General features: G+C 45.7%; 1 protein-coding gene across 1 annotated transcript in view; it reads left to right on the forward strand.

Moving 5' to 3' along the window:
* Positions 1 to 27,203, forward strand: part of SLC24A3 (solute carrier family 24 member 3) — a gene marked incomplete at both ends in the record, with an annotated part of 130,183 nt that overhangs the window by 98,218 nt on the left and 4,762 nt on the right. The window contains 9 exons of the mRNA XM_079532954.1: positions 10,405 to 10,479; positions 14,221 to 14,246; positions 14,798 to 14,851; positions 15,937 to 16,082; positions 17,840 to 18,000; positions 18,594 to 18,870; positions 20,152 to 20,318; positions 20,954 to 21,068; positions 21,434 to 21,546. Of these exons, the coding sequence (XP_079389080.1) occupies positions 10,405 to 10,479; positions 14,221 to 14,246; positions 14,798 to 14,851; positions 15,937 to 16,082; positions 17,840 to 18,000; positions 18,594 to 18,870; positions 20,152 to 20,318; positions 20,954 to 21,068; positions 21,434 to 21,546 (1,134 nt within the window). The remainder of the gene's footprint in view (positions 1 to 10,404; positions 10,480 to 14,220; positions 14,247 to 14,797; positions 14,852 to 15,936; positions 16,083 to 17,839; positions 18,001 to 18,593; positions 18,871 to 20,151; positions 20,319 to 20,953; positions 21,069 to 21,433; positions 21,547 to 27,203) is intronic.

Below are 27,203 nucleotides of genomic sequence, written 5' to 3' on the forward strand. Positions count from 1 at the left end.
AGCTGGGGGGACTGTTTCAAGATGATCCTGGTGCCTGTTTGCATGAGGAATTGCAGAGGAGTGGGTGCTTGGGATTGCTGTAGCACCCATGGGCCAGAGAACTATCTTTAAACACAAAAACCCACACCTTTAAGAAGAAGGTATAAGTTTCTTTGAACTCCAACTCTGCTTATTTTTCTAAGCCTTTAATGGCTAATAACTGCGTGCTTCCCAGAACAAATCAGCATAGACTTCCCACTGGTGGAACTGGAGAGGAAAGCACGATGCCCACACCTCTCCCTATATGACACTACGCACCAAAAAAAATGTGTTAAAAGAGCATTATTAAGGTTGAAAGTCAAACACTGGAAAGTTATAAAATAGCAGCTTTAAGGTTCTTTGCACAACCTTCATTTGCCCCCCCCGCCGTGTATGCATGATTGTGGTCTTTAATTACATGAACACATGCTGGTTTCTCCATAGGGTCCCTGCCTCCTTCGGAGCTCAGAATGGACTTTACTCACTTAATGAGCAGCTATTCATTATTTTGTTTTCTGTTCATTGTTCAGTGTGTGCCCTTCTGCCTTATTTACCAGGCTCTATTCAAACCCTGTTCCAGAGGCAGAATTATTAATTTCCTCTTGAACTTCTGCCGATGTCATTGCCGTTGTATCTAAGCAATTGGTGAACGATTAATTAATTCTCCCCAAACCTCTGTGAGATGAAGGAGTGTTTTAAAGATAGGAAAACAAAGTTCAGAGAGACCAAAGACAAAAGGACGAGCTTGTCATTTTAGGTGCCAATTAGAGCTGGCACGGGCTTATTTTTTTTCCTGATGTACAGCATCCTATGGCACCTTCTTTGTTTGGGGCACACAGAAAGGTTGGAAACGACCTACAAGCACATCTCCCTCTGGCTCCAAGAGCTGCTTCCGTTACTCCTTTAGTTTACATTTTTGCCGTGTGAACATCTTTTACTCTCCGAGTAGAGAAGCAGATGCCCCAAGAAGCTTGGAACAACTAACAAAGTGCTCTCCTTCCACAACGTGTCTCTCTGAAGTTCCTTAAAGGCTGACAGCAAGGCTCCCTCATCCAGCACGGTGGGTCTAGAGGGGAAGGCCTCCCCCTGCCCAGCACCCACGCTGCCCTAGCTGCAGGCTCCAGCATGCCCCAGGCTGTGCTGCATCCAACACACTCCTACATTGCTTTTCTCCTCTGCCTTTCAGGTAGCTTCCCACTCTGGAGGGCGATGGTAAGGCCAGTGAGATCAGGGCCAGAACTCATGCGAGAGGGTGCTGCTGCTGGGAGCTGATGCAGCGCAAAGGGAAAAGAGGCGAGCGGGGAGAACTGCTGCATTCTCAGGAGTCGCTCTGGAATAGCATGGGAACAGGCTGCCAGAAGCCATCAAGCAAAGCAGCAATTAGAGAAGCTTCCACTTCGTTTCTTTATTTATGCTTTTAATTTGGAAATGTTAAGGAATCTATCAACTTGGTAGCTAGAGCCCCAGTCCTGCAAGCAATTGCAGCCAAACTCATTTCCACACGCTGAGCTGCTTGCAGGATGGGTGTCTGAAAACCACCCAACTTGTTTATACCGTCTGCTGCTATGCCTCGTTTTAGGGCTTCCAAATAGCTGTGGGAGTGTTGTAAGTCTCCTGAAGAGCTGCTCTCGTGCTAAAAAGCAGTTGATGTAGACAAAAATCAGCTCTATTGTACTATTGTGCTCCTATTTTCTTTGTGGCACAGACAGAATGGGCAGAGTTGGGCTGGAAATTAGATCAGTTTGAATAGTGTCAACAGACTGGGGAGATTAACCATGTGCCTGTCTTGTGCCAGCCCATTTTCTGTTGCAAACTCTTAAGAAAGCGTTAATAAATGCAAGCAAAATTGCTGCAAGCAACTGTGAAGATAATGCTGTTAGTGTTGAGTATTACAACTCTCCTCGTCTCCCTTGCTTGTTTTTAAGCAGTACAGAAAACGTGAAAAAGTTTCAAATCCAGTACAAGTCAGAGGCACCATAAGGATGGGCTCACGACTTACTAATTTCAAAACTAACGTGGTTCTAAATTAGATCAGAAGGATTCGTGTTGTTGCTTGCTACTGAGAATAGGAAGGTGTGCTTCAGGAACCTGAAGGTGAGTTGCTTTTCTCTTCTAGTTAGTGTTGATGAGACTTTGCAGATCACCAGTGAGAACTCTGGACTGGAGGGATTTTTCTGTTCTCACTGACATGATGAAATCGCCTGAGGTTGGCACATGAGGATTCATTTTCAAAAAGTGACAATTGAAGCTGCCTCTGGTTTTGGATGGCCAAACTAAATGGCAGGCTGGGTTTTCTGAACTAGCGGGCGTACTCATAAATTCAGTCTCTTTTACAATATCTTCATCTGAGCCTCTGGAAGCTGAGAAACTCAACCTGTGATTAATTTTGAAGTCTCTGACCAAATTTATCCCAACAAGGTAAAGTTTACCCATGTGGATGGCTGAGGGCAGCCTATTTGACTGTGGCAGTGAGACTTGGAAGCTTTTCTTTTGGATCCTTTTGTAATGTTCTGATTTTGTCTTACATGGGCACACGGAGGAAGATCTGCCTAATCACAATAGCTGTAAATTTTGAGCTGTAGAAGGTTTTAGTGTATGGAAGTACTTAGAGAACTGTCCTCCTTTCCTCAAACGCTGACTGTGGGATGGATGTCTCTGCAGCTGTTTCTTCATTTCTCTGTGACCCTAATGCATATTCCCTATCATCTGTACAACTAAGTCATGTGTCTCAAACACGACTTATCTGCTGCGTTTTATCTGCTTTTCATTGTCAAAGAGAGGTTACAGGAAAGTAAAAGAAAGCTACAAGAGATGCAGTGCTACCAAATGCAGCCCTTCAAGCAGAGGTTGAGTGATGCTTCATGGTAATCCATGGTGGGTGGTAGGGCAGGGAGGCAGGCATGAAGGAGTCATCAGCTGGTGTGCCCTCAGCTTTGTGCAGGGTGTGAAAATGCACCTAGGGGGGAAATGTTACAGTGAAGAGCCGAATAGAGGGAACTATGAACAGAGTTTGAATAACCAGGTAGAACACTGTTCATTGAAAAGTTTGGGACATTTGTAATCTATTTCTAACCTAGTTGTGTCGTACAGTTGGCTTGCATGCATCTTAATCTTTTAAGCTTTAATTTCGCAGACAACAAGTAATTTGGACTGGAGTCATTACTGACCTTCGGTTTGAAGATTGCATTCATGAGGTTATTTTTACTTGTGGATCGCTGCAGAGTTGTGGTAGGGGGGAACCTGAATGGTTTTTGTGTTTGTTTTTTTAAATTCTTCTTTGTGACCAGCAGCAGAAAGCATTTTAACTTGTGCAGTAGTTTAAGAAGAGCTTCGTGCCAACAGCGTTGGGTCTCTATGTTGCTTTTGTAGTGTAGGACATGACAGGATTCTGTGCAGGCAGTGGGTTTTGGTGGGCCTGTTCTTTCACCAATGCACACCTGTTGCACACTGGAAAACAAAGAAGAAAGCCAGCAGTAAAACAGACAGGGTGTGCATTCCTAACAGGAGCACAGCTGTGAGCATGGCCACGTGTCTGTGACACCCCGAGCATGAGGAGAGCAGGGAGAGGGAGCAGGCAGTGCCATTCCCTTTGCCCTGCAGAAATTCAGGCCATCAATGAACATCATGTGCTGCAGTCAGGCAGTTCAGAGGCTGAAGCCTTTCTGAATGTCCTGGTAAAGCCCTAGCTCAGAGTCAAGCAGCTGGGCCGGCAGCTGAACAGACTCATCTGCCTCTTGCATCCTTATCTGTACATTATCAGTGTTTCTTCCTGAAGGAGCAATCAAGGAGGATGCTCGCCCACTGGAAATGCAGCGCAGCGCTCCTTTTCCCTGGGATTTTCCTGCTGGGATGTTTGGCACTGGTGGATAGCAGACCAACTCTCAGAGATCAAGCAGATTAGATGCATTTCAGCTCCCCCTTGAATGCAAACACTGTTTTCTTGGGGACTGGACACTTGTGGTTTTAAAACCACTATGCTGTCCAAGCAAATACTTTGCTGGTACCCAGAAAACACTGAGGAAGGCCCTTTGTCCTATTCTCTGGGTGGGTCATTCTTGTCTTCTACAATGCTACAATTCTTCAAGCTGTGCTTCATCTTTGGTTTGGTGAATGACTCTTTTGGTCTCCTTTTGAAGAGGTCTGATGACACTGAAAGGACTTGGTCATTCCAAAAGTAGCTGTTTTAAGTAGGGATTGGCCTCTTCCCCTGGGTAACTAGTGATAGGACGAGAGGGGATGGCCTCACGCTGTGCCAGGGGAGGTTCGGGTTGGCTGCTAGGAACAATTCCTTCTCCAGAAGTGATTCTGCACTGACACAGCTGCCCAGGGAGCGGTGGGGTCACCTGGAGGAGTCCCAGAGCCGTGGGATGTGGCACTGAGGGACGTGGGCAGTGGCACGGTGGGGGTATGTTGGGGTTAGGCTTGGTGATCTTAGAGGTCTTTCCAACCTTAATGATTCTGTAATTCTGTTTCCCAAAGCAAGGCCAGCAGTGTGCATGGAATCGGTGTTCTTGCACTGGGCGCTGGTTTAGCAATGTGCCTTGAAGCTGCTTGCATCATTTCTGTGGGGAAAGGCACATGAACCTAGATGTTGTGGTGTCAGGGGCCTGGCTCCTGGATCTGAACTGAAGAAGCCACAGAGCTGGCAGCCTTGACTCTGCAGAAACCCAGCTAAAAAGCCATGCTGCTCAGGGATGATTACAAGTACCAGTAGGGCCAGGAAATGTTTTTGGTTTTGTCCAGAGATTTGGAGCTCGTCGACTGTTTCCATTCTGAGGATGTCACAGAGACAGATTGCTGCCACGGTAATGAAAATATCAAAAGCTGTTAAAGAAAGCAAATATTCGTGATGAAATAATGAGAATAGATTGAGTTGGTCCGTAGTGTGTGAATCAGGAGCTGTGGTGATGGTTGAACTCTGCAGAGAACAGCTCCAGCAGTAAAATTAGGGACCTGGTGGTTGGAAGGAGATTTCCTTGCATCGAGTCTGGTAGATCAGAGCAGAGCAGCAATTACTGGCTTAGAAACATGCATTTTTAAGATCTGGTTGGGTTTTTTGTTGGCCTGGCAGTTGCTTGTATTTTGTTTTGCTGAAGTTCAGCCGGGAGAGTTTAATATCAGTCAAAACCCCAAGCAAGCCCAAATGGTACACTGTGGGACTTGGGTTCCTTGTCAGGAGGTACTTGGTAGAGGTTATAGTGGGGGGGTTCAGCTGGATACTCAGAGTGCCCTGGGACATTGGGATGGCTGTGATCTCAGCGTGTCAGCAGCAGGGAGATACCATAGTAGAGTATAGAAAGGAGCATCTCTGCCTGTTCACCTTCACCTGCAAAATGGGGCTGTCCAGCACAGAACGCCTTCCCTTTGCTGCGGTGCCTCGTGCCTCTGCAGCTCTGACCCCAGCTCCCTGCAAAGCATCTGGAGATGTTCAGACCCTGCTCTCACCTGTGTTTCTTTTCCCTCCAGAAAGAGGGAATAAGTGTGCCTGACTCAAGGTTCTGTTTGTGTCTGGCTGGGGGGGGAACTTGCACCCTGTGATGTTTGCTGTTTGTTTTACAGCTAATGATTATAAGCTTCTGATCAACTGATTGCTCATTGCAAGTGGGACATAATTCTCAAAATGAGGCGAGTTATGTGAAAATTAACTTGCAGGTCCTGATAGTTAGGCAGTTACAAGCTCTGCTGGAAGATGGTAGTAATTATCTTACAAAATTCCTTCCTGCCTTGTATCTTCATTGCGATTGCTCTAAGAGTGATACGTTTAAGATCAAGATTGAGAGCAAGCGTGTGCAGAATGTTAAACACAGAGTTGCTATTTCTCATCTTATTTTTGGTTGTGACCTTTCGAAGTGCACACAGTCTGCAGCCTTTGAGCCACAGATGTAATCTGTAGCACTCCCTTTGCTGAGGGCTGTCTTCGTGCAGGAGGACCTGCCTGCAGAGCACAGGCCAGTCCAGGAAATAGAGTTTTCATAGAGCTCAGTGCCCTGTATCGTAAACCTAAACTATAGGGTTTTCAACAGGGCTCAGTGCCCTTTGGCTCAGGCTCAACTCGCATTTTGCTGTGGGAATGATGCTGGTGAAATTGAGCCTGCAATCTCGTTCAGTCCCATTTGTGTCCATTTGTTCTCTGGTGCTGCTGCTGGGTAAAAATGTTCCTTTATGCCCTATACAGAGAAGGGATATTGCTTGCTCAGTTCACCTGAGCTTAGACCATAGGGCTTGGGGCAAGACAAGGAATTGCTTCAGTCCCAAGCAGACACCTTCCTTTCCAGACTTGCCCTCCTCTTCAGTCTTGACACGTGGGGATGTGCCTCCCAAGAAATGCATGGAGGCACTCGAGTGACTCCTTGCTGGAAGTCACAGTTGCATAACTTAATATAGAGAGGAATACAGATGAGGCAGTGCCACTGTCTCACATTAATATAGGATGCTTCATTGATGCTGTGACCAGTGGTGGTGAACAGGCAGGTGGCGGGATCTCTGCAATTACTGGAGCCAAGCAGGGACATCCTAAAGTAATAAATGGCAAAGTGGAAGGCCTGTGCTTTGTCAAGGGAAATGTCCCCTGGGAGATGAAAGCTCACAAGGCTGTCCCAGAGGTTGAGGCCTTTGACAGATTCACCAGAGATATGCAGTGATGCTCAGCTCTGTCAGGAGAGCTGCCTGTGGGAGAGGAATCACCTCAATGGCACACGACAGCTTTGTGTCTTTGCTGCTGATGTACATAACAAAGCAAAGGCTCAAGAAACTGCCCCACAGGTTTGTCCAGGCTCCAGAAAAGCTCCATGATTTTTAAGTGCCAGTTTGTAGGAACTGTAAGAATATCTCCTTAATTGCTGTGACTTCTGAGATTTGAATGAACCTTAGTCTGTATTTAACTGTAAAATGCAGTTGAACCTACTACATTTTTCCTGAGCATGATGGAGCAGATTTTCTTACTTCTACCCAGACCTGACACAGATGACATATGATGGCACATAACTAGAATTCTGCAAATGTAGACAGCCCAATCCGTAGCATAACAGTGTGGCATACAAGGATATGTCCTTGCGGGCAGGTTTGCTGTGTCTTACCGCATCATTTCTTTCTCTCACAAGTACCTGGTGGAGAAAATGAAGGTTGTGTGGTGGAGATTATTTTAATTTTTGCAGCTGTGATTTCAGGATGATGGATTGGATTTCCATAAGGCCATTCAGATTCAGTAATGCTATTTATTCCTAATGCATCTTCCATTTATATTCACGCAGAGCAAGCAAAATGGTGCTAGTGATGCTATTATTGCTTGTGCGATTACTGACAAAGAAGCCCCTTGTGAGATGGGGATTTCACAGTGGACTGAAGGTAATTCTCTTCCTGAAAGACCCATAGGAATTATGTTACTGCAACAAATGCTTTGTTCCAGCTGAATATCATGCCTGGGCTGCTGCCGTTGAGTTCCTGTGGCTGACAAACCAAGAGTTGGTTGTGCTGATTGTAGATACGGGGAAAAGAGACATGGGAAGTGCTGACGGTAATTTCTGAGTTTGTTCACGGTAGCACAGAGGCAGATTTCAGGATGGGAAGCAGTGCAAAGGCCTTTGCATGATGAAATGATGTGGGTTTGTAACTGCTTTTGTGGTGTTACCCTTCCTGCGTAAACAGGAAGTTTAACCGTGCCGTGGAGCAACTGGGTTGGTTGCTTCCCACAGATCTTACAGCTCTTTTGAGTGGCTTGTCAAGTACGAGGCTGGTGTTTGCTGCTTGCTTTCTTAGCCCGTTCTTACCTGCATTGCCAGGTAAGGCTGCCTCAGTTTATTCTGGCAGGTACCTTGCTCACATTGTCCTGCTTTGGACTGCGTGGAAAGCCGTGACTTTTGGAGTAATTTCAGTGTGAGGGGCAGGAGGAAAACAGGCAAAAGCGATGCACTTTGTGGTACTGCACGAAGGAGAAAGGGCACAGCAGTGCTGCGAGTCCCTCCTCTGGGAAGAAAAGAGAGAGCAAGCACACCTACCCATGGGAGTACTATCAGCAGTTTGTACGTGAGCTCTGCATCTCCTCCACAAAGCTGGGGGACAGGCTGGTCCTCTGTATGAAAAGAATACACACTCTCCTTCTGCGTTGCCATCAGGTTAGTGAGCATTTTTAGGAAAGCCCTCAGTGCTGACTTTTGTAATGCTCCCATTGGTACCCACGTGACCGCGGTTGGGATTGAGACTCATCTTTACCAGCTTGCTTGAAATGAAAAGTCTGATTTGAAACGTTGATTTAAAATAATAAACAAAAAAAAGACCTGCACGATCTGCGTGATGTTTGCAATAAGCCACAGTGCAAAGAAAGACAGCACACTGCTCACAGCAAAGGAAAGGCACCGCTCCTTGTCTGCTGTGGGCAGTGGCGAGAACAGGCACATAGCCTTTAGACAGCCAACTCGATGGCCTCTGTCACCATGTCTCTTCTGGATGGAAGATGCTGGCAGAGGGGCGTCTGCATGGTTAGGAGAAGAGAAATAATTTGGAAGAGCAGAAGAGAAGGGTCAATTTTATAGAGGGTGAATGGTGAAGCCCCAGCCTGGGATATGTTGCCACCGAGGCTCTGGGCACCCTGCTCTTTCCAGCCCTTCAAAAAGGGAAATTAATGTTCTGTGCAGTAAATGTTGCACATAGCAGTTTGCAGGGTGAGAGTTAATAGTGAGAAACCCAGTTTCTAATCTGAGACATGTTTTACCTATAGGAACACCAGTGCAGTGTGCAGGTGAGTGTGTGCTATAGGGCCTTTGCCTCGTCTGGTCATGGGGAGTTGCTCTCACTGAACCTCACATGGAAGAGCTCTTGCTTTCTGCTTTGGAGAGGCCAGATTTAGTCCCCAGTGCTGTAGTTAAGTGAGGGCTCCTGGGCTTGTGTCTGGGGGCTGGATTTTGTGTGCTTCCTTTGAATGGAGGAAACGGTCAGTGTTTTTCTACAGCTGTCTCTTGGTGCTTGGCTCCCCTTTCCTCTGGCTTCTGCTGTTGCTGATTCCAAACTCTTAAATTTCATTGTGTTTTTACCCAAGCTGATTGCTTCCCTGATTTCCTTTCTGCCTTAGTTGTGATCTGCTTAATGGTGATTTAGGAGGGTTGCAATGCATTAAGATTTACGTGCAGCCCTTGGCTGCTGCAAGACTGAATAGCATGACTTGTGTCTTCAAGGTCTTGACAGTTACAACGAGACTACAAAATTCCTGTCAGCAGGCTGAAAGTGCTGCTGTTTCCCTCTGTGCTAATTAGCTCCTTTTAGCCTGGGTACGTGGTTACCTCATGTGCAAGGCTTCCCTCTGACAAATTCTGCTTCCCAGTGATCAAATGGCTCAAAGACTTCACTTCAATGACTCAACCCTCTCAAGAGACCTGGGCTTTTATGGCCCATATTTACACATGAGGGACAGCTACTAGGATGTCTGTGGCATGTGAGCAGTTTGTAGGAGTCCCAGGCAGCAGCATGTTGCCTTCAGTCCAATCTGAAATCAGGGCAGGAGTCTGTGATGCCCTGGTGTCCTGGTCGATGACCTTTGTGCACTAGATCCCTGATGGATAGCTGTATTTGAAGGCCTGGCTGTTAATGTGGTCACGCAGGTGTTGGAGGAAATTTCCTTAGGAGAAAGGCATTATCTGTGCTCAGAAAGGAATGTAGGACCTTAAATAGTGCTGTAAAAGGCGATTGGAGTAATCTCAAGTTATGTTATAATCTCGTGGTGCTCAATCAGTGCTCAACACAATGCTCAATCAAAAGGAAGGAGTTCGCTATCTGTAAGATTTAATTAAAGGTCTCTGAACACAATTATGAACCTAACTCCAGGTTTCTACGTTTGGAAATTTCTGTCATAAAGCATCTCCGTTCATCTATCCTTACACACAGAGATGCGTGCTGTCAGCCTGTGTAAATCTAATCTGACTCAAGGACTTCAAGGGGTTTGGTTTTGGTTTTTTATTGTTTTGGGGGTATCTTTTTCTTACATGAGAATTTCTCACATGTCAGTGTTTCCATAAAGACTTTGCACTGGACATGAATTACATCCACATTAGCGTTAAGAGGCCATGGAGATTTTAAAGCGTGATGGTCAATATCTTTTTATGCTATTTGTTTTGCAAGCTGTCAGGACAGTTACGGTATTGTAACTAGCAGAGAAATCTGGGAAACTGTACATTGATAACACTCTGAAATCAGACATTTTTGTAGACAGAAAGGAGAATGAACTTTCTGTTTGTTTGGTTGATTTCCATGCACGAGCATGACTGGAGGATGTGGTCATGAAAAACACTGATAAATTCAGAGGTCAATTCAGAATGGTGTAAATTAGCCCCCATCATCTGCCTTCCTGTGGCTTACACCTGGGCCTGCCTGACGTTCTCTCTTTGCCTCCTTTCCCAGGTTGTTGCACTGTCATCATGGAGTCTCTTGAGAGATTCAATCTACTATACACTGTCTGTTGTTGCACTCATTGTGGTAAGTTCCCAAAGGCTGTTGTACATGTTATTCTTCTGTGGGACCCCACATGTCTGCTGTAGAGGGATCTCACTAAGAAACCAAAGTTCTGTAGCTAAGGTTCTCGCTCCAGGAGCCATGTGGTTTTTCTGTCCATGGAAAAATGAACGTGTGGTCTCCGTGGTTCTGTAGAAAAGCATGGCCAAAGGGTAAGAGGTGAAGAAATATCAAGGTCAGGATATGCAAAAATTGTCTTTCCTGGTAACAGTTACTACTTTGTGTATGTATATATGTATATATATTTCTTTACCTGGGCATATAGTCTAGGACTGTACATTCCTCAAGAAAGGAAGAGATTTTGTGAGGCTAATTCTCATATGTAAACAAGAAGAAGGGAACACGGAGTCAGAAGATGAACACTTGCATTTCTGAAGTTTATGCAGTTTTTCTTAGACATGGTGTGCTTTGTTTTGCCTTCGCTCGTCAAACGTCCATATGCCGTGTGCATTTACTATAGGCACAAAGGCTTATGTCTCTAACCTCACATAGAGGGTTTGCCTTAAACTCTTTGTGCTTTTGTTCTGCAAGGTCTTCAATCTAATGTATGCATCAATGCTGTTGCTAGAATTAGAGCTGCCTAGCTATTAGTAATGAGCTGCAAAACTAAAATCTTTTATTTTTGCTTGACAAGTAGCATCATACCAAAAACTTCCTGACCAACGAACTCCACCACATCCACTAATTGTAATAGATGACACTGCATGAGCATAAAGACATCTAGCAGGTGTTGGGTGGATAGTGATAGGACAGGGGGGAACGGTCTTAAACTGAGACAGGGGAGGTTTAGGTTGGATATGAGGAGGAAGTTTTTCCCCCAGAGGGTGGTGAGGCACTGGAACAGGTTGCCCAAGGAGGCTGTGGATGCCCCATCCCTGCAGGCATTCAAGGCCAGGCTGGATGTGGCTCTGGGCAGCCTGGTCTGCTGATTGGTGACCCTGCACATAGCAGGGGGTTGGGACTGGATGAGCACTGTGCTCCTATTCAGCCCAGGCCATTCTATGATTCTGCAATATGATTCCCTTAGTTTACTCCAAGGAAAGCACAGATGTGGGCAGTTGCCTGCCGTTTGGCCACTTGTTTGGATTGGGGGTTTCATGCAGAAATCCTTTTCTTTTGGAACTATACCCCATAATATCAGAGAACTGTAATTTTTTAGACCTGAAGAGGTTCAAGGTCCTTTGTGCAGCCAGAGTAGGGCTCGGAGGCATTGCCAGAACTGCGATGCGGATGTCAAAGCACTTCATGGCCAACTGTGGCTTGGAAGATGTGGAACAGGCCCCCATCTCTTCAGCATTACTCCATAGCAATCACTGCACAGGCTTTTTAAACACCTGTTAGAGAAAAACGGAGATAAATTAGAAGAAGAGAGAACATTTTAAGTGATTAAAGATTTAGCTCCCGAGGGATTTAGCAATCCTGTCCTATGTAGCGTTCCTCATCAGAAGATGGCAAATGAGGATTCTCCTTTCAGAGTCCAAACACTGCTTCACTTCAAGAATTTTCTCTCCTCTCCATCATTTAGCTAAGGACCCCAGGCTTTGCAGCGGTTCGGATCCTTTATCTCCTTTTAAGGTAGAATCAAAAGGAGATGTCAGCATGTTGATATTTGGATTCTGCCTCTCCAGTCCCCCATCTCTCCTTTGGCAGGCGTGCTGCTGGCTCTGTGCAGAGCGCAGCACAACTTGCACTCTGTTTTCTCATTTGTTAGACTTGTATGGGCCTTACATTTTAGGAAGCATTTAAACACTTCACTATATAGGGATAATAGTGCTGGGGCATTGAGACTCTGCTGCAGCCAGAATATAATCATCTTTCTTGAAGGATAATATTGCTTTGTAGAAGATTGAGCTTACGTTATTTTGAAGAGCAGCTTGTGCTGCTCTCATATGAGCTACACTCCACAGGTGCCTTTGCTAATCATAAATACACCTGAGAAGAGATAAATACATTCCTGCCAACGCTGAAATGCAGCAGCTTAAAATTCTGCCGGGTAAATCCACGTGAGTTTATCTCCTTCCATTTCAACCAGCAAAGGATTCGCAGTGCTGCAGTAAGAAATCGCAGAGCAGCAAACTCACCTCTTTGGTGCTCCATGCCAGCTGATAAGAGTGAGTGAGCTCCACATCACAGCAGTTAGAAGTGGGCCAACTTTCTTTATCACTGTTAGCTCGTGTTGATTGAGCTGTATGATTATTTTTTTTTTTTACCTTAAAATTATATTACAAAGCTGGTCTTCTTTTAAAGCTTGGCAAGAACTGTTACTCCTTCTTTCCTTTGAAAGAAAAAAGATCCCAGTGTTTCCTAACTCGAAAGGACGCGGTCATTGTCATTAGTGAAAGAAGTGGGATGGGTGCTATTTTTAATCACAAAGGTCAATGCACAAGCTTTCATGCCCTGCCACACCAACACAGTGCAACCTAAAATAGCTGTTGTCAGATTAGATCACCATGACTGGGGCTGTGACTTATAGCATGCATAATGTCTTGCTGTCATGTGTTCTTCCAGTAACAAATACAGCTATTGTTTGCTGCTCTATCAAACACAAGTTGCTATTTACAGGCTCTTTAGCTTCAGGGAAGCGTTTTGTTGCAATTTCTAAAGCCCATTTCCTTTCCCTTGGTTTTCTCCACCGCTGCTCTGGGTGTGTTTTCCTAGTGGCGTACACAGCGCTTCCACTCCTGCCTACAGCACTGAGCTGAAAGCAGGTGAAGGTGCTGGGAAGGACCAAGTGGCCAGCAAGAGCCTTGCCAGCTGGCACCTGGTCCACCGGGTGCAGCCCAAGGCTGTAGGACCCCTGGACCACTCGTGAGCATCCTTGCCCTAGCCCTGCCCTTCCCACTGCGGCTGCAGCATGAGCCAGGCTCAGCATCCCCAGCTCTGGGACTGGCAGCTAGAGCACAGCTCACTCGGAGGCCCACTGGAGATGGAAAGAGAAGCAGAGTGAGGGATGCTGCCAGCAAGGCCACCGCAGCAATCCCGTTTGCTTCCAGCATCTGCTGGTGCTGGTGAATTCAGCGGTGGAACATGACGGCCATCTGCTGGTGACCTCCTAACACCTGCCTCTTCAAACCCCAAAAGCCAAGGCTGGTTAGATGGGTGTGAACCCCTTGGAATCCATGGCACAGCGTTGGTATTCCCCAACACACGGCGTCTTAAACATGCAGGAGAAAAACATCACTCCTTCCCCAGGAGCACAGCATCAGGAGGAAACCTTCAGATGTACAGACCAGGACTCTAACAGTGCTTGTGAGCTTAGCTTGTAAGGAAATCATGCCCTGGGGCTGTTTTCAGTGTTGTTGGAGCACCTGTCATTGACACCAGGTGTGGAAGTGGCTGTAAATCTGCACACCTACAGCCCAGCTGCTGCTGAAAGACAGCACAGAGGGATGGCAGTATCTCTGCTGAGACCAGCTGGTGCAGCTCCTCCAGGTCACCTGTTGCCCTGTCACCTCTTCAGCTCAGCGCCGGTTCCACAGGACCCTGTGGGCTTTAGGGAGGAATGCTGCTCTGCTTTTCTAGGTGGGAGAAACTTGAGAGCTGAAAGGTTCCCAGGGAGACAGAAGAGAGCCTAATGCCACTGCCCCAGGCCCTAGGTTGCTCTGTCCCCTCTGCCACCTGCTGGGGGGTTTGGCTTGCAGCCTTGGTGCATGCTGTCATGCATTTCTTGTTTAACACGCTTCTTTTTTAATCTTCCCTCCACAGTTTATTTACGACGAAAAGGTTTCCTGGTAAGTGAATCTGGCTATATTTCCTACTCGTTTTTCCTGTTTGCACCACAAAAGCTGCCCTACACAGGGTTCGTGGGAAGAGAAGGGGTTTGAGAATCAAAAGTTTTGCTGAGATCGTGGTGTTTGCAGCACAGCTGGGAGAGTGACAGCGGTAGCTTTGTTTTCCCTCAGCCAGCGTTATTTAGATCACAAGCAGTAGGGGGAGTCAGGTTGCTTGGGTTGTGTGTTTTCTGACACTCTTTCTTACTGGGGGATTTGTGTTTAATTTCAGAGGGTTTCTGAAACGCTGAGTTTTGCAATGGCTCGTTTTCATTTTGTTTTGTTTTTAACTGAAATTGACTGGAGACCCAATTATATTTGACCGTGCCCCACTCAAACCCATCGATGAGGAAGCTGAGTGTTGGACTGCCAGGAGTGAGGTTTGGCATGCTTAGTGTGAGGTGCCAAAATCCCAAACGAGAACATAACCCATGAATTTCAGTACACAGCAGGCAGCAGGAGCTCAGCACCAGGTCCTGCTCTGATGCACTTTGTGTTCCTTCTGTTTGCAGGTGGGAGTCCTTGGTCTTGGTGCTGATGTATGCCATCTACATTGTTATCATGAAGTAAGAGATTCCTCTCTACCTTTTTGTGGGCACAAAACCCCACTGTGTTTCATTATTCTTTGCTCTGAGACCCATAATAGAACTGCAGCACAGCCAGCACCGATTTCATGAGCATCTGAGCTGCATAGCTCCCTTCATACCGGATGATGCTGGAGGAGCTGGTCTGTTCTGCTCCTCAAATCCCCTCCTCCTGCCCTGTTTCTAAAAGCCAGTGGAAAAGAAACCCGGATTTAAGCTGGAACATTAAACAAAACCTACCAGCCACCAAGCGCACCAGTGGTCTTTTCTCAACAAGTAAGGGTAGAAGTTTGTTTTGAAATGATGAACAGAGTAAATATTAGGAGAGCAATTCTCAGTGAGAGCAGCAAAACAAGCTCGGTAGAATAGAATACAAGTCAGAATTCCTCTTACTTCTAGTAATTAGAAACTTCAATATGGAGGGCAGGTTCACTCTTGCAACACTGGCCAACAAAACAGGTAGCTGTGCTGTTTCAATCTAGAGTGGATTTGTTTTCTTAAAGTGATGCTGTAGTTTGAACAGATGTTTCTGACCTCCTGGCTGTTGGTGTGGTTATAGGGGCCTCAGCCACGTGCTCACAACGGTCCACCCTTCCTTTGGAGTCTGGTGGTGAGATCCTGAGCTCATGTCTGTGTCAGTTCCTGGTTATTCAAAATAAGATAAGAAGCAAATATATTTATTTTATATATAATTCTTTTCAAGGTCAAGGCCAGAACTTGGCACGTGGTCTCACACTTCTCTGGTTTGCTTTCGCAGGCAAAATAGCACTCATACTCAGGAGTGACTGCAGATAATAAATGAATTTGCACAATGATGAGTAAGCATTATTTGCTATGGGAATATTACTGACATGTAGATAAACAGACATGTGCTCTGTTCATGATTGATTTCTGACACGTCTCCAAGCCTTCTGGGAACAGAGGCATTGCCCTGCGTGCAGTTTGGTGGGAGCTGAGCACACTATCTATCCCTCGATGTCCTTAAAGCCAGGAACTGAATGTAGGAGTGTCGAGAAATCCATGTAGAAGCAGCAAAGGTACACCTAGAATTCCTTTTATTTCTGCAGGTACAACTCTACCATACAACACTGCTTGGAAAGGAAGACAAAAAATGCTGCAAACATGGTGAACGGATTGGCAAATAACACGGAAATGGATGATAACAGCAACTGCGATGCCACAGTGGTGTTACTAAAGAAAGGTAACTGTTCCAGTAAGTCACCCTGCTTGCTTGCATCATTCTGAGTGTTTACAAGTTTGTCTGCCCGCTGTGCACTGTGGGCTGGGCACGTCTGCTCAGCACTTGCATAGGCAGGGAGGTGCACCTTAAGCCTCACTTATATTTCCTTAGCCTAAAAAAATCATTGCTTCCATAGCTCAGCTGCAGTAGTGTGTGCATTGGTGAGCACAAATTAAACTGCATACACAGGGTGTAACAGATCACACTTTGTTTTTGCAACAGGCAGCAAGCACATGTTGTGAATGTTGGATTATTATGCACCTATCCTCAGCAATAAGAGACTCCCCAAGTCACTGCTTTAAACTGAGGAGTTGTGTCTTATTTAAAGCAGCCCTGACCTCTGTGTACAGACAAGCTGCCCTTTTTCTTCTGCTTGACTCCATAAAGGACAAACAAAACCAGCTGTTTTCCCACAAAAGTGATTGAAAGATTTAGTATATATATAGCAAGCAACTGAACATGAAATGTGGATGTTTTTTCTTGCTGACATCAGACTCTTTGAGTCTACCAGATGCCTGCTATCACATTACTGCCTGTTGCTGAGCAGAGGGAAAGCTTTTGTGAGCATGGTGTGCTGTGGTTTGGGGAAGCTGCTGTTACTGGAACAGCTTTCTGTAGCCTTGGAATCTCAACAGTGGAACTGTGCTGGCCAGATAACTGCACTGCACCAGTGCAACTAGGCTGGGAAAGCAGAAGCATAAAGTCAGGTTTACCCAGTGTCCTCAGGACTGCACACAAATGAGGCATTTCTGATTGTAGGATTTGGTTTAAATTGCACCAGAATGCCTCTTTGCATGACACTGCTCAGACTGGTACATTTTGGTCTTGAAACCTTGTGGTTTCTTAAACTGGCTGAGGAAGGAAGCCCAAAGGATTGCTTCATCTTCTTGAAGATTGTTCCTATGTTTACTTGGCCTCTGCAGGCTCAAATGGGTGAGTGGTGCAGCTGGGTCAAAAACAGCCCTGATTTCAACTGGTCAGAGTGCTGAGGGCATCCAGTAATTACATTTGCTTTCCAAACTTCCACTTTTCTGAACTGAAGACCACGAAGAAGAAAGCAGGAGGGTTTCGGTGGTACACAGCACATGCTAATGTGAAAAAGTCACCAGGGAAAGCTGTCTGGCCTTGATTTTTGTGACCTGCATGTCTACCCCAAACCATAGAAGCATCCTCAGAATAAAGAAAGTGCCTGTGGAGGTGCTCTGCTGTAGGACTAAGAATGATGATGATAATACAAACATTTGCCAGTTGTGCTGGGAAAGATCTTGGGTTTCCCTGCTGCTGTGTCCCAATCCTGCCTCTGCTGTCTCAATCCAAGGACTCTTGGCCCATCCCACAGAGGTGATGGTGGACGAGGCCAATATCCTCACACAAGTGCAAATTATAATAGTGGAATTAATACTTCCTTATTGCAGCAACTTCTTCACCTCAGCAGTGACCACTGTTGAAGCAGTGATCCATTTAACAGAGGCCTACAATGATCTGTGCAGAACAGATTTTATTTGCTATCAGTGGGAATGAATGGAGATACGGTATTGGTCATTTATTTATAAAACCTGCTGTGTAAAGTCAGGAATTAAATACAGAGGAGGCTGTGGAGTGGCTGAAGGAGTAGTTCTTACAAAGGACCTGTGGAACCTGTAGATTTGTTCTGCTGAATGCCATATAAGATGGAAAGAGAGGCTGGTGGTAGGCAAAGTCTTCAGCTTCTCTTTGTTTCTTGGTTGCAGGGAATTTCCACCGTAAAGCCTCGGTGATCATGGTGGATGAGCTGCTGTCTGCTTACCCACACCAGCTTTCATTTTCTGAGGCTGGGCTGCGGATCATGATAACCAGCCACTTTCCTCCCAAAACACGTCTCTCCATGGCCAGCCGCATGCTCATCAATGAGGTATGTCTGTTCTCTTTTTTCCCCTTTCTTTCTCTTTCTCATTCTGAATTTGCTTTTGCCTGTGGCAGCATTCGGGTCAAAATAGACCTCTATGATTTTCTTGGATCCCTGTGTGCATTTTTCCCAGTTCCATCCTTCTAACGACATCCATACTAAATCATCCCTTGCTATCTGTACCCATGGAGATTTTAGTAGAGAAAGTTTCAGGTTATTATGTGGTTATGCTCCCTGTAGCTGTTGCTCACAGCAGATGCCTGCAGCATTAATCTGATCTGCTGTTAACATCTTTATTTTATAAGATGGTACTGCACTTTCTGACCCTTGTCTTGTTGTATCCCTGCAGTCAGTTCAACAGTTACTGGTTCTTATCTCATAAAAGCTATATCTGTGTGTTGTTTTCTAGTTCCTGCAAGCAGCTATTGCATTATGCATGACCAAAATCCATCCGTTTTTGCTTTTAAAACCAAGTGTTTATAGAACTCTGCACATCTCTTTTTCTCTGTCCCTCCCCTTCTCTTGAAGAAAAAATAAAAAGCAAGCATTACATTTTAAAAAATCTCTCTTTGAACAAGAATTTGTGTCGGTGTTAACAGAGACAAAGACTGATCAACAGCAGGACTTACACCAACGGTGAATCAGAAGTAGCAATCAAAATACCTATCAAGCACGTTGTGGAGAATGGAACAGGTCCAAGCAACTCGTCTGAGCGGGGCGTGAATGGCACACGGCGAGACGAGGACGTGGCTGAGGCTGGCAATGAGACAGAGAATGAGAATGAGGATAATGAGAACAATGAAAATGATGAGGAAGAGGAAGAAGATGATGACGATGATGACCATGAAGGGCCATACACACCTTTTGACCTACCCAGTAAGAAACTTGTGGGTTTGTGTTGTTCCAGAAAGCAAAACTGAGTTTGAGTATGCCAGAAAGCACAGAATCATAGAATCCTTAGAGCTGGAAGGGACCTCTGAGGGCCATCTAGTCCAACTCCCTGCAGTGAACAGGGAAAACACAGCTAGTTCAGGTTGCCCAGGGCCTTATTCAGCCTTGCCTTGAAAGCCTTGAGACTTCCCCTTGTCTTCCTTGAGGCCATCAACCACAACACTACGTCACCTGTTCCAGTGCCTCATCACCCTCACTGTAAAATATTTTGTTCTTTATATCTAGACATACTTTGGGGTCTGTACCTGTACCTCAGAGCTCAGTTCCTGGTCACAGGTAACAGTTAATTGGAAAGCACAAGATGCCTCTCAGCGTGTTGGGCTGGTTGGTGCAGCTCAACTGCAGCTCATGTGTTGGCCCTGCCACTGCAGTCTGTGGGAAAGGCAGCAACCTCAGCTGGGGAAACCTGGGCCCCTCTCTGGGCAGACCAATCTCGTTCCATTGGCTGCCCTACGTTTGAGTCATCCCAGAGCTGTTGAGATCTAGGGTGTTGGAAACAAGACAGAAAACTGTAGGGACTGTTTCTGCCATTTCCAAGTGATACATGTTTTTGGGAGCTCCTATTCAGATCTCCACACATAACTGTAGTTCAAGCAGGGGGAAAAAGCTGAGCCTTAAAGATAATAATTTAGATGTTCTACAGACAGTGGCACTTGATTTATAGTATGGGAAAGGTTGGTGTGACTCTGGACCTCTTGTCTGGTTCAAACTTCTGCTCAGAGGAGGTCTTACTAGAGCAGGTTGCCAAAGTCTGCATCCACCCTTGAGTGTTAGTTAGCTCCAAGGATGGGAATCCCACAGTCTTTCACTGTTCCAGAGTCTGACCACCACCCATGTGATAGGAAAAAAAGCACAGCTGTGACATTTACTGATGTTTGCTGAATGGTTATGACACCAAGCAGTGGATGTAGCACAGACAGGCAGTGGGTGGTGCGTTTCAGCAGTGACAACAGCAGCAGTGGGTCACTTCCACTTGTGCAGGTTTTTCTGAGCGTAGAACACAGGCTGTTGTTCATCCCTGGTAAAAGTGCATTGTGAATGGGTGGTGACTGTTGAAAAACACTGTTTTGTAGCTGAGAATTTACTCTTATCAAACGATTTTATTGTCCCCTTTGTATCTGTTGTCATTTCCGTAGGAGGCATTACTTTCAGAGCGACCTACGTATTAACTAGAATCATGATTGTTTCCCATCTTCTGTTTTACAGCTGGCAAAATGGAAATCTTGAAGTGGCTCTTCACGTGGCCATTGAGCTTTGTGCTGTATTTCACAGTGCCCAACTGTAACAAACCCCACTTGGAGAAATGGTTCATGGTTACCTTTGCTTCTTCTACCCTCTGGATTGCAGCTTTCTCCTACATGATGGTGTGGATGGTATGTACCAACTAAAGCAGAAAGCAGCCTAAGAAAGGCAACATAAGTAGTTTTTGTCAGCTTTGAAAAATTGGGCTGTAGCCTTCAGCAGAAGTATGAGGCACTGGCATCGGGGAAGAAAGGGAGGCCTGGCTTGGGCTCTGCACTGGTGCACAAATGATGGTCTGTGTCAGCTTATAAGTATCTCCTCTCTGCCAAAAGGAACTGTTTGCAGTGACACAGATATACGTGTTCCTATATATAACATTTATGTAACATGAGTGTAATGAACTTCAGGGATGTTTCGGTGTCATCTTAGCTGCTGTTTGCATGCCATTGTTGGGCAAGTCTGTTAAGAGAGGGCAGTGAGCCACCATATAGCATCTCCTCCAGTTTAGAGTCAGGAGAATAGTGGATGAAAGGTAGAAAGCAGCTAATCAAAGAGAGTGCATAGCAGGTCAGTGCTTTCCTCTGCCAAGTGGTGAACATACAAAAAACATAGAAGTGAAAAAAGCCTGTCACTGCTTCTCTTCAAAGAAAGCATCAGTTTGCACTGAGCAATAAGCGCTGTCTCACAGCATCTTGCAGAACTGGCCCAAGCTGCTCTCTGATTTTTTTCTTTATAAATCACCTGACAGTTCTGTTTCACTCCTTAGGTGACAATCATTGGCTACACGCTGGGAATTCCAGACGTGATAATGGGCATCACTTTCTTGGCTGCAGGAACCAGCGTGCCAGACTGCATGGCAAGCCTCATCGTAGCAAGGCAAGGTGGGTTCATCACTGAGATGTCAGGCTGCTGTTGAGTTGCTTCTGTGCATCATTGTCCTCTTTAAGAAGTGTGTCCTCAATGTAAAAACATTCAGAGCCCTTTTCCTGAGGCTGAAGTTGATGGCAAGCACAAAGGAAAAGAATTCTGCTGCTATTGCAAAGCAGCTGAGAGGTTCTTAGTGATGGTGTGCAGCAAGCTATGGCATGGTCAGCAACTTGAAGCCTCCCAGAAATTCACTGTTTGATTCTTGTTGGTTTATTTGTTTGTTTGCCAAATTTAAATCCAGTGCTGTGGATTTATGCAGAATATGCCATGTGTGTTTTCCCGAGACATGCCTGAGTGTACGTGGTTTCCATTCCTGCAGGTATGGGGGATATGGCCGTGTCCAACTCCATTGGAAGCAATGTTTTTGATATTTTAATCGGCCTAGGACTCCCGTGGGCTTTGCAGACCCTAGCAGTGAATTATGGATCATACGTAAGTCTCACATTTGTTTGCAGTCTGTTTATCTGTGCATATCTTTTCATTTTAAACACAAGCTTCTATAGAGACTAACTAGAGCTATCAAAACAATCCCAAATTATGTGGGTGGGCTTTGAAGGAACAGATAATTTTGCTATGTTTTGTGCTGGAGATAGCAGCAATTACTGTCAGTGTACATTCCCCATCCTTTGGAGGACAAGTACTTCCATTTCCTCCTTAAAGGCAGGAACTTGAGCTGAAATAAGCTAACTCACTTGCGTATGCAGCATTTTTGTGCCCTTGAATATATTCCAAATAAGATTGGCTTAATAAGACAAACAGGGTAAATGCATGGGCAGAATGTAGGGCTTTTAGTAAGAAAAATTGTACTGTTTTTAAACTGTTAACACACTGAAAGGTGAAGGAAGCTGTTGAATAACTGGGGTATTTCAGGGCGTGATTACCGTCTGGAAACACTGCACAGCTCTACTGTTTGAGAAAACCTAGCCAAAACTAATGGAACCCCTAGGTAATTCCCAAAGGATGGCAGATGCACACCATGCACAGAACTGCTGGAAGCTCCCTTCTGAGATAGAACAAGAGATGCCATGAAATCCAGAGGGATGTAGCATTTGCTTTTAGCTGGACTGCGCTCAGCAGAACAGGAGAGATTCTTCTTCGCAATCACAGAATCATAGAATGGCCTGGGCTGAAAAGGAGCACAGTGCTCATCTAGTTCCAACCCCCTGCTGTGTGCAGGGTCACCAATCAGCAGACCAGGCTGCCCAGAGCCACATCCAGCCTGGCCTTGAATGCCTGCAGGGATGGGGCATCCACAGCCTCCTTGGGCAACCTGTTCCAGTGCCTCACCACCCTCTGTGTGAAAAACTTCCTCCTCATATCCAACCTAAAGCTCCCTGTCTCAGTTTAAGACCATTCCCCCTGGTCCTATCAATCACTAACTGACTGCAAAGTTAGGACTATAGAATCACAGGATGTTTGAGCTTGACAGGTACCTCTTGAGATTATCAAGGCCTGGAACCTCTGCTCAAAGCATGGTGAGCCAGAGCAGGTTGCTTAGGACCATGTCCAGTTGATTCCTTAATACCATTGAGGGTGGAGGTGACACCACTGCCTCTCCCAGCTGTGTGTTTTAACCACCCTCACAGTAAAAAGCTAGAAGTGTTCTTTTAATGGGATTTCTTGTATTTCAAATGGTGTGCATTGCCTCTTGCTCTTTCAATGGGTACAACTCAGAGGAGTCTGGCTGCACCTTCTGTATTCCCTTCCATCAGGTATTTACACATGCTGAGAAGATGCCCTCGAGCCTTCTCTTTTCCAGGCTGAACAGTCCCAGTTCTCTTGGACTCTCAGCTGCTGCAGTGCCCTTAAGTCATCCTTACATCCCCTTTCTCCAATGAGTAGCTATCTCCCTTAGACTGGGGAGCTCTGCAAATGTGTCTGACTAGTGCTGAGAAGAGAGGAAGGATGCCCTCCCTCCACCTGCTGGCAACGTATCTCCGAAGGCAGCCCAGGCTGCTGTTGGTGCTGCTTGCCACAAGGGTGCATTGCGGGCTTGTTCTTGGTGTCCATTAGGACCAGGAGGTCTTAGCCGAGTTGCTTTCTAGCTGATCAGCTTCGGTGCATTCTGGTGCATGAGGTATTTCCTTCTCAGGTGCAGGACTTCTCATTTCCCTTTGTTGATGTTGATGAAGTGCATTTTCCCACCTCTTCGGAGTCCCTGGTGAAGACACCAGCCTTCTGGTGCTTCAAGCCACTCCAGCCAGTTCTGTATTGGCTGCAAAGTTGCCGAGATTTGTCCTCTGGCCCATCATCCATGCCATTACTGAAAGTGTGAAACAATATTGACCCCTGGGCTACACCACTGGCCTCTAGCTGGATGCTGTGCAGCTGAACACAACCTTTGAACACAGCAGTTCATCTTCTAACAGCCCTCTCCATCACCTGTGTATTTAATCTGCTCTTCCTCTGGCTGTGAGCGTGTAGGAGAGGCAGTGTCAAAAGTCAGTGCAATTAACACATGTATGAAGGGAGATCAACAAGACCACCTCAACCATCTTGTCATGGAAGGGTATATGGTGGGGTAAATACAATTTTCCCTTCATCTCCCAATCACCTTCTTGTCATTCATATGTTTGGAAATCATTCCCAGGATTATTTGCTTCATCACCTTCCCGGGTGTTAGTCAGGCAGCATGCAGTTCCTTGTTTACCCCCCTTCCCTTCCTTGAATATAGGACTGACAAAAGCAAGCAGTGCTGTAGGAATAAAATCCTTTTCTCTAAGGAGTGACTTATCTGTAGCTCATCTACATTCGTTAACGTTTGTTTCCTTGACAAGAATGAGAACAAGTCACTGAGCAGAGGCAGCCAGCTTTCCTGGGGACACAACAATGTTGCTACTGTTTTGCACACCCAAAATGTTCATTGTATGCTGCAATCACGTGGGTAGTAAAAACAGGCTTGGAAACAGTCCCACAATTAGCAGACAGGGTTCTCTTAGTTTTCACTTACGATTTCTGTATTCCTCTCCAAATCCTTGGATAAGCAGACTTCATATCTCCACCACCCCACATACATGCACACATACATGGTAATTGTAACTGTGGTTCTCCTGTCTTGTATACAAAGGGAAAGAGCTTTCTAAAAGTAAAGATTAAGAAAACAGCCCAAAGCCAAGCACTTGCTTGAATGTGATTACTTTTTCACAGACACCCAAATATTTCCTCCCTGATGTAGGAAGACTGTACCAAAGTTAAGCTCTTGCTGAAAATAGTGTCAGTGCATTTTAAGAGAGAAGCTTTTATGGCAGTGATATATTTTGTGGAAGCCAGAAGAAAAGAAGACCGCCTGATTGCAAAGTTAAGCTCTAAAACAGAAGAGCTTCCCATGTGCACCCAACAGCCCTCCTGTTGTGAGAGGCTGAACGCTCAGGGCCTTCTTGAACATCTTGAACACTGTAAAATCCCATTGCCAAGGTATCTCTTATTTCAGGCTGCCTGAGTTAGAATTCCGTGGCCAAATTGTGTTCCCTGTTGTGCTGATGTAAAGGCAGAACTCTGCTACATGTTACTGTGCTGAAAAGGAGGACAGGGTCTGTTCCCTTTCTCCTCCTTGTGCTGCAGTGTGCACGAGCACAACACAGCATGGTGTCCTGTGAGTGTGCGCCTCCTGGCCTTCCTCAGCCACGTGAGGGAAGTGGCTTCATGCTGTAGCCAGCCAAGCAGCTCCTCAGGAGGTTTGTGGGGTTCTTCACATGGAGAGCAGTCTGCTCTGGCACCTTTCGTACAAAGAGTTTGGGTCTGAGCCTTCCTTAAGCTCCCTAAAAAGGCATGGATGTTTCAGAGCTCGTTTGCACAGACGATGCGTTTTGGTTGGAGGCAGTGAGCTTTGGTCGAGGCACAGCCTACAAGCTTGTGGCTGGTTGTGCTTCCCTATGGAGCTTCTGTCACTGCTACTCAGCAGTCACTTGGCCGCCCTCCTGCTGCAGCTCTGGCCTCATCATATCAACTGTGGCTGGGCCAGCATGCCAGAAAGGCTTTTGGAAATAAAGCAGCATCCCTCTGGACCCAGACAGGCCTTTGAAAAAGTTTGTTTTCTCATCTCAGCTCTGAGTCCTGGACATGTTACTGAGGCTATAACCCTGTAAGAATCCTTCCCCAGTGGCCCAGCAAATCCAGAGTGGGAGGACATTTGCTCTGTGTCTTGTATCCAATTGCTCCCTTCTGGAATATTTTTTTATTTTTTTTTTTAAGATCTGAAGCTATTAAAACAGACATGAGCCAGGAGTATTTTAGGGAACACGAATTTTAGCTTAAGGGTAAGCATCCGGACTCATTTGTTCATGTCTGCATTTGTAAGAGCATTCAGGTCTATCCACAGAAGGAGGTGGGGAAACTCTAGTTCCTAGATGAGAAAATCCAGTGGTAAGTGGACACTCAGGGGAAGTAACTTGAGCAAGCAAGCTTTCTATCTTTCACAGTTGCATCTGCAATGTGATATGCTGCAATTACTCTAGCAGCAGTGTGCAACTCAGCAGGTATTAATGGATTAATTTATTCGCAGATCCCAAAAGCCTGAAGATGGGCATGGCAGCAGGTGGACACTGAGGCTCATATCTAGTATCTCCAAAGCTTCTGGAGTACTTTGCATCTATTGAATCCCTTTGCTCCCCAGCCAGGGAGACAGGGATGATGATGCTGTATCAAAGCAAAAGTATCTGATCCCTTCTAAATCTCCAAACAGCGGAGGAATTTCCTCCAACCATAACTTCTGCATTTCTTGCTTAATACCTTCAGTGTCTATGCACAGCGCTCCACATTGCATACCCTGGGGTATGTACCTTCTGCAGAGTGAGTGGTGTGATGGAGCTAAGCAGGAATGCTTTCTCAGGTGTCTCAAAAGAGCCCTGGGAAAGAAATGCCATTGAAACATGCAGGAATGCAGCATGTGTCTGAATTTCCAATTTGTGGAGTTCCCCTTTTGTCTCATGGCAAGACCTGGGCAATGCAGGAGCTTACTCTGACTTTCCACTGTCTGGCAAAGGCACTGCAGGAAAAGGATACTTAAGCAGACTTGGGACCTGTGACTTTTGCAACCGAGGTACTGGAAACATAGTAGAGTCCTTTTAATATTCCCGAATGAGGTAATTTTTCTCATACTTGAGCCCTGGAGCAAAACCAGTTTGGTTTTTGGCACCAGCTCCTTGTTTTCCTTTCAGCAACTGCCAGGAGCTGAAGGAAAACTGAAGAATGGAATTACATTGATTTTATTTCCATTGTTTTTCCTCTGCTGTTTAGCTTTACCCTCAGTTTCTTGTTGCCTGCAAGAGCTGTCTGGGAAGAGCAGGGGTTGGTGACAGCACCTTCATGTTTTTTACACAGGATGCAGGGAGATAGCCTCAATTTAAATGCAGACAAAGTAAGATTTGAACTTCTGCAAGCCTTTCATGTGTAATCAGTCAAAACAGAGTTCTTCTGGCTCGCTTCAGCTGCTAGACACAAGCCAAGCCTCAAAGGACAGTTCGGGAATGCTGACTTTTCCTTCTTGCAGTACAAGCAAGCACTTCATTTGCAGAAAGTTTTCCCTAGAGTAGAAGCATTTCCTATGTCTGAGCTGAGATTTGAGCCTTCACTTCCAAAATTAAGAAGATTCCAGCTGATGCCCTGTTTTCTGCTAAACCTGGAATTAAATCTCCTTCCTTCATGTGAGTTTTGAAGCTTTTCTAGTATTGTTTTCCCCAGGCTTGTATGTGGTCATGTACCCTGAGGAAAGGCATTGCACAGACTCGAGGAAATGCCACGTGTCTTTGAGAAGGATGCTTGGCTGATTTGTACCCAGATGTGACAGATCAAGGACACATTTTTCTTAAGATTTTGTACCAGATTTCAGAGTCTTTTGAGCTCCTGCACTCACAGTTAAAAGGCTGAATTGAACAACAGTGAAGCAGAAGAAGTTCATCAGTCAAAACAGTAACTTCAGAGCTGTAGTTTATGGGAGGTTTGTGAAAAGGAGCAGGTAGTCCAGAACCAACCACAGAAGGACTCTGTAGTCAACTGTGGAATGGAAAAAGTAAGTGAATAGTGGCCATTCAGCCTAATTTGGATGTAACAGTATCTCAGAACCATTGATCAGTGCTACATAAAGCATTCCA

The sequence above is a fragment of the Tetrao urogallus genome, assembly GCF_951394365.1.
Source record: "Tetrao urogallus genome assembly, chromosome: 2".
Lineage (NCBI taxonomy): Eukaryota > Metazoa > Chordata > Aves > Galliformes > Phasianidae > Tetrao > Tetrao urogallus.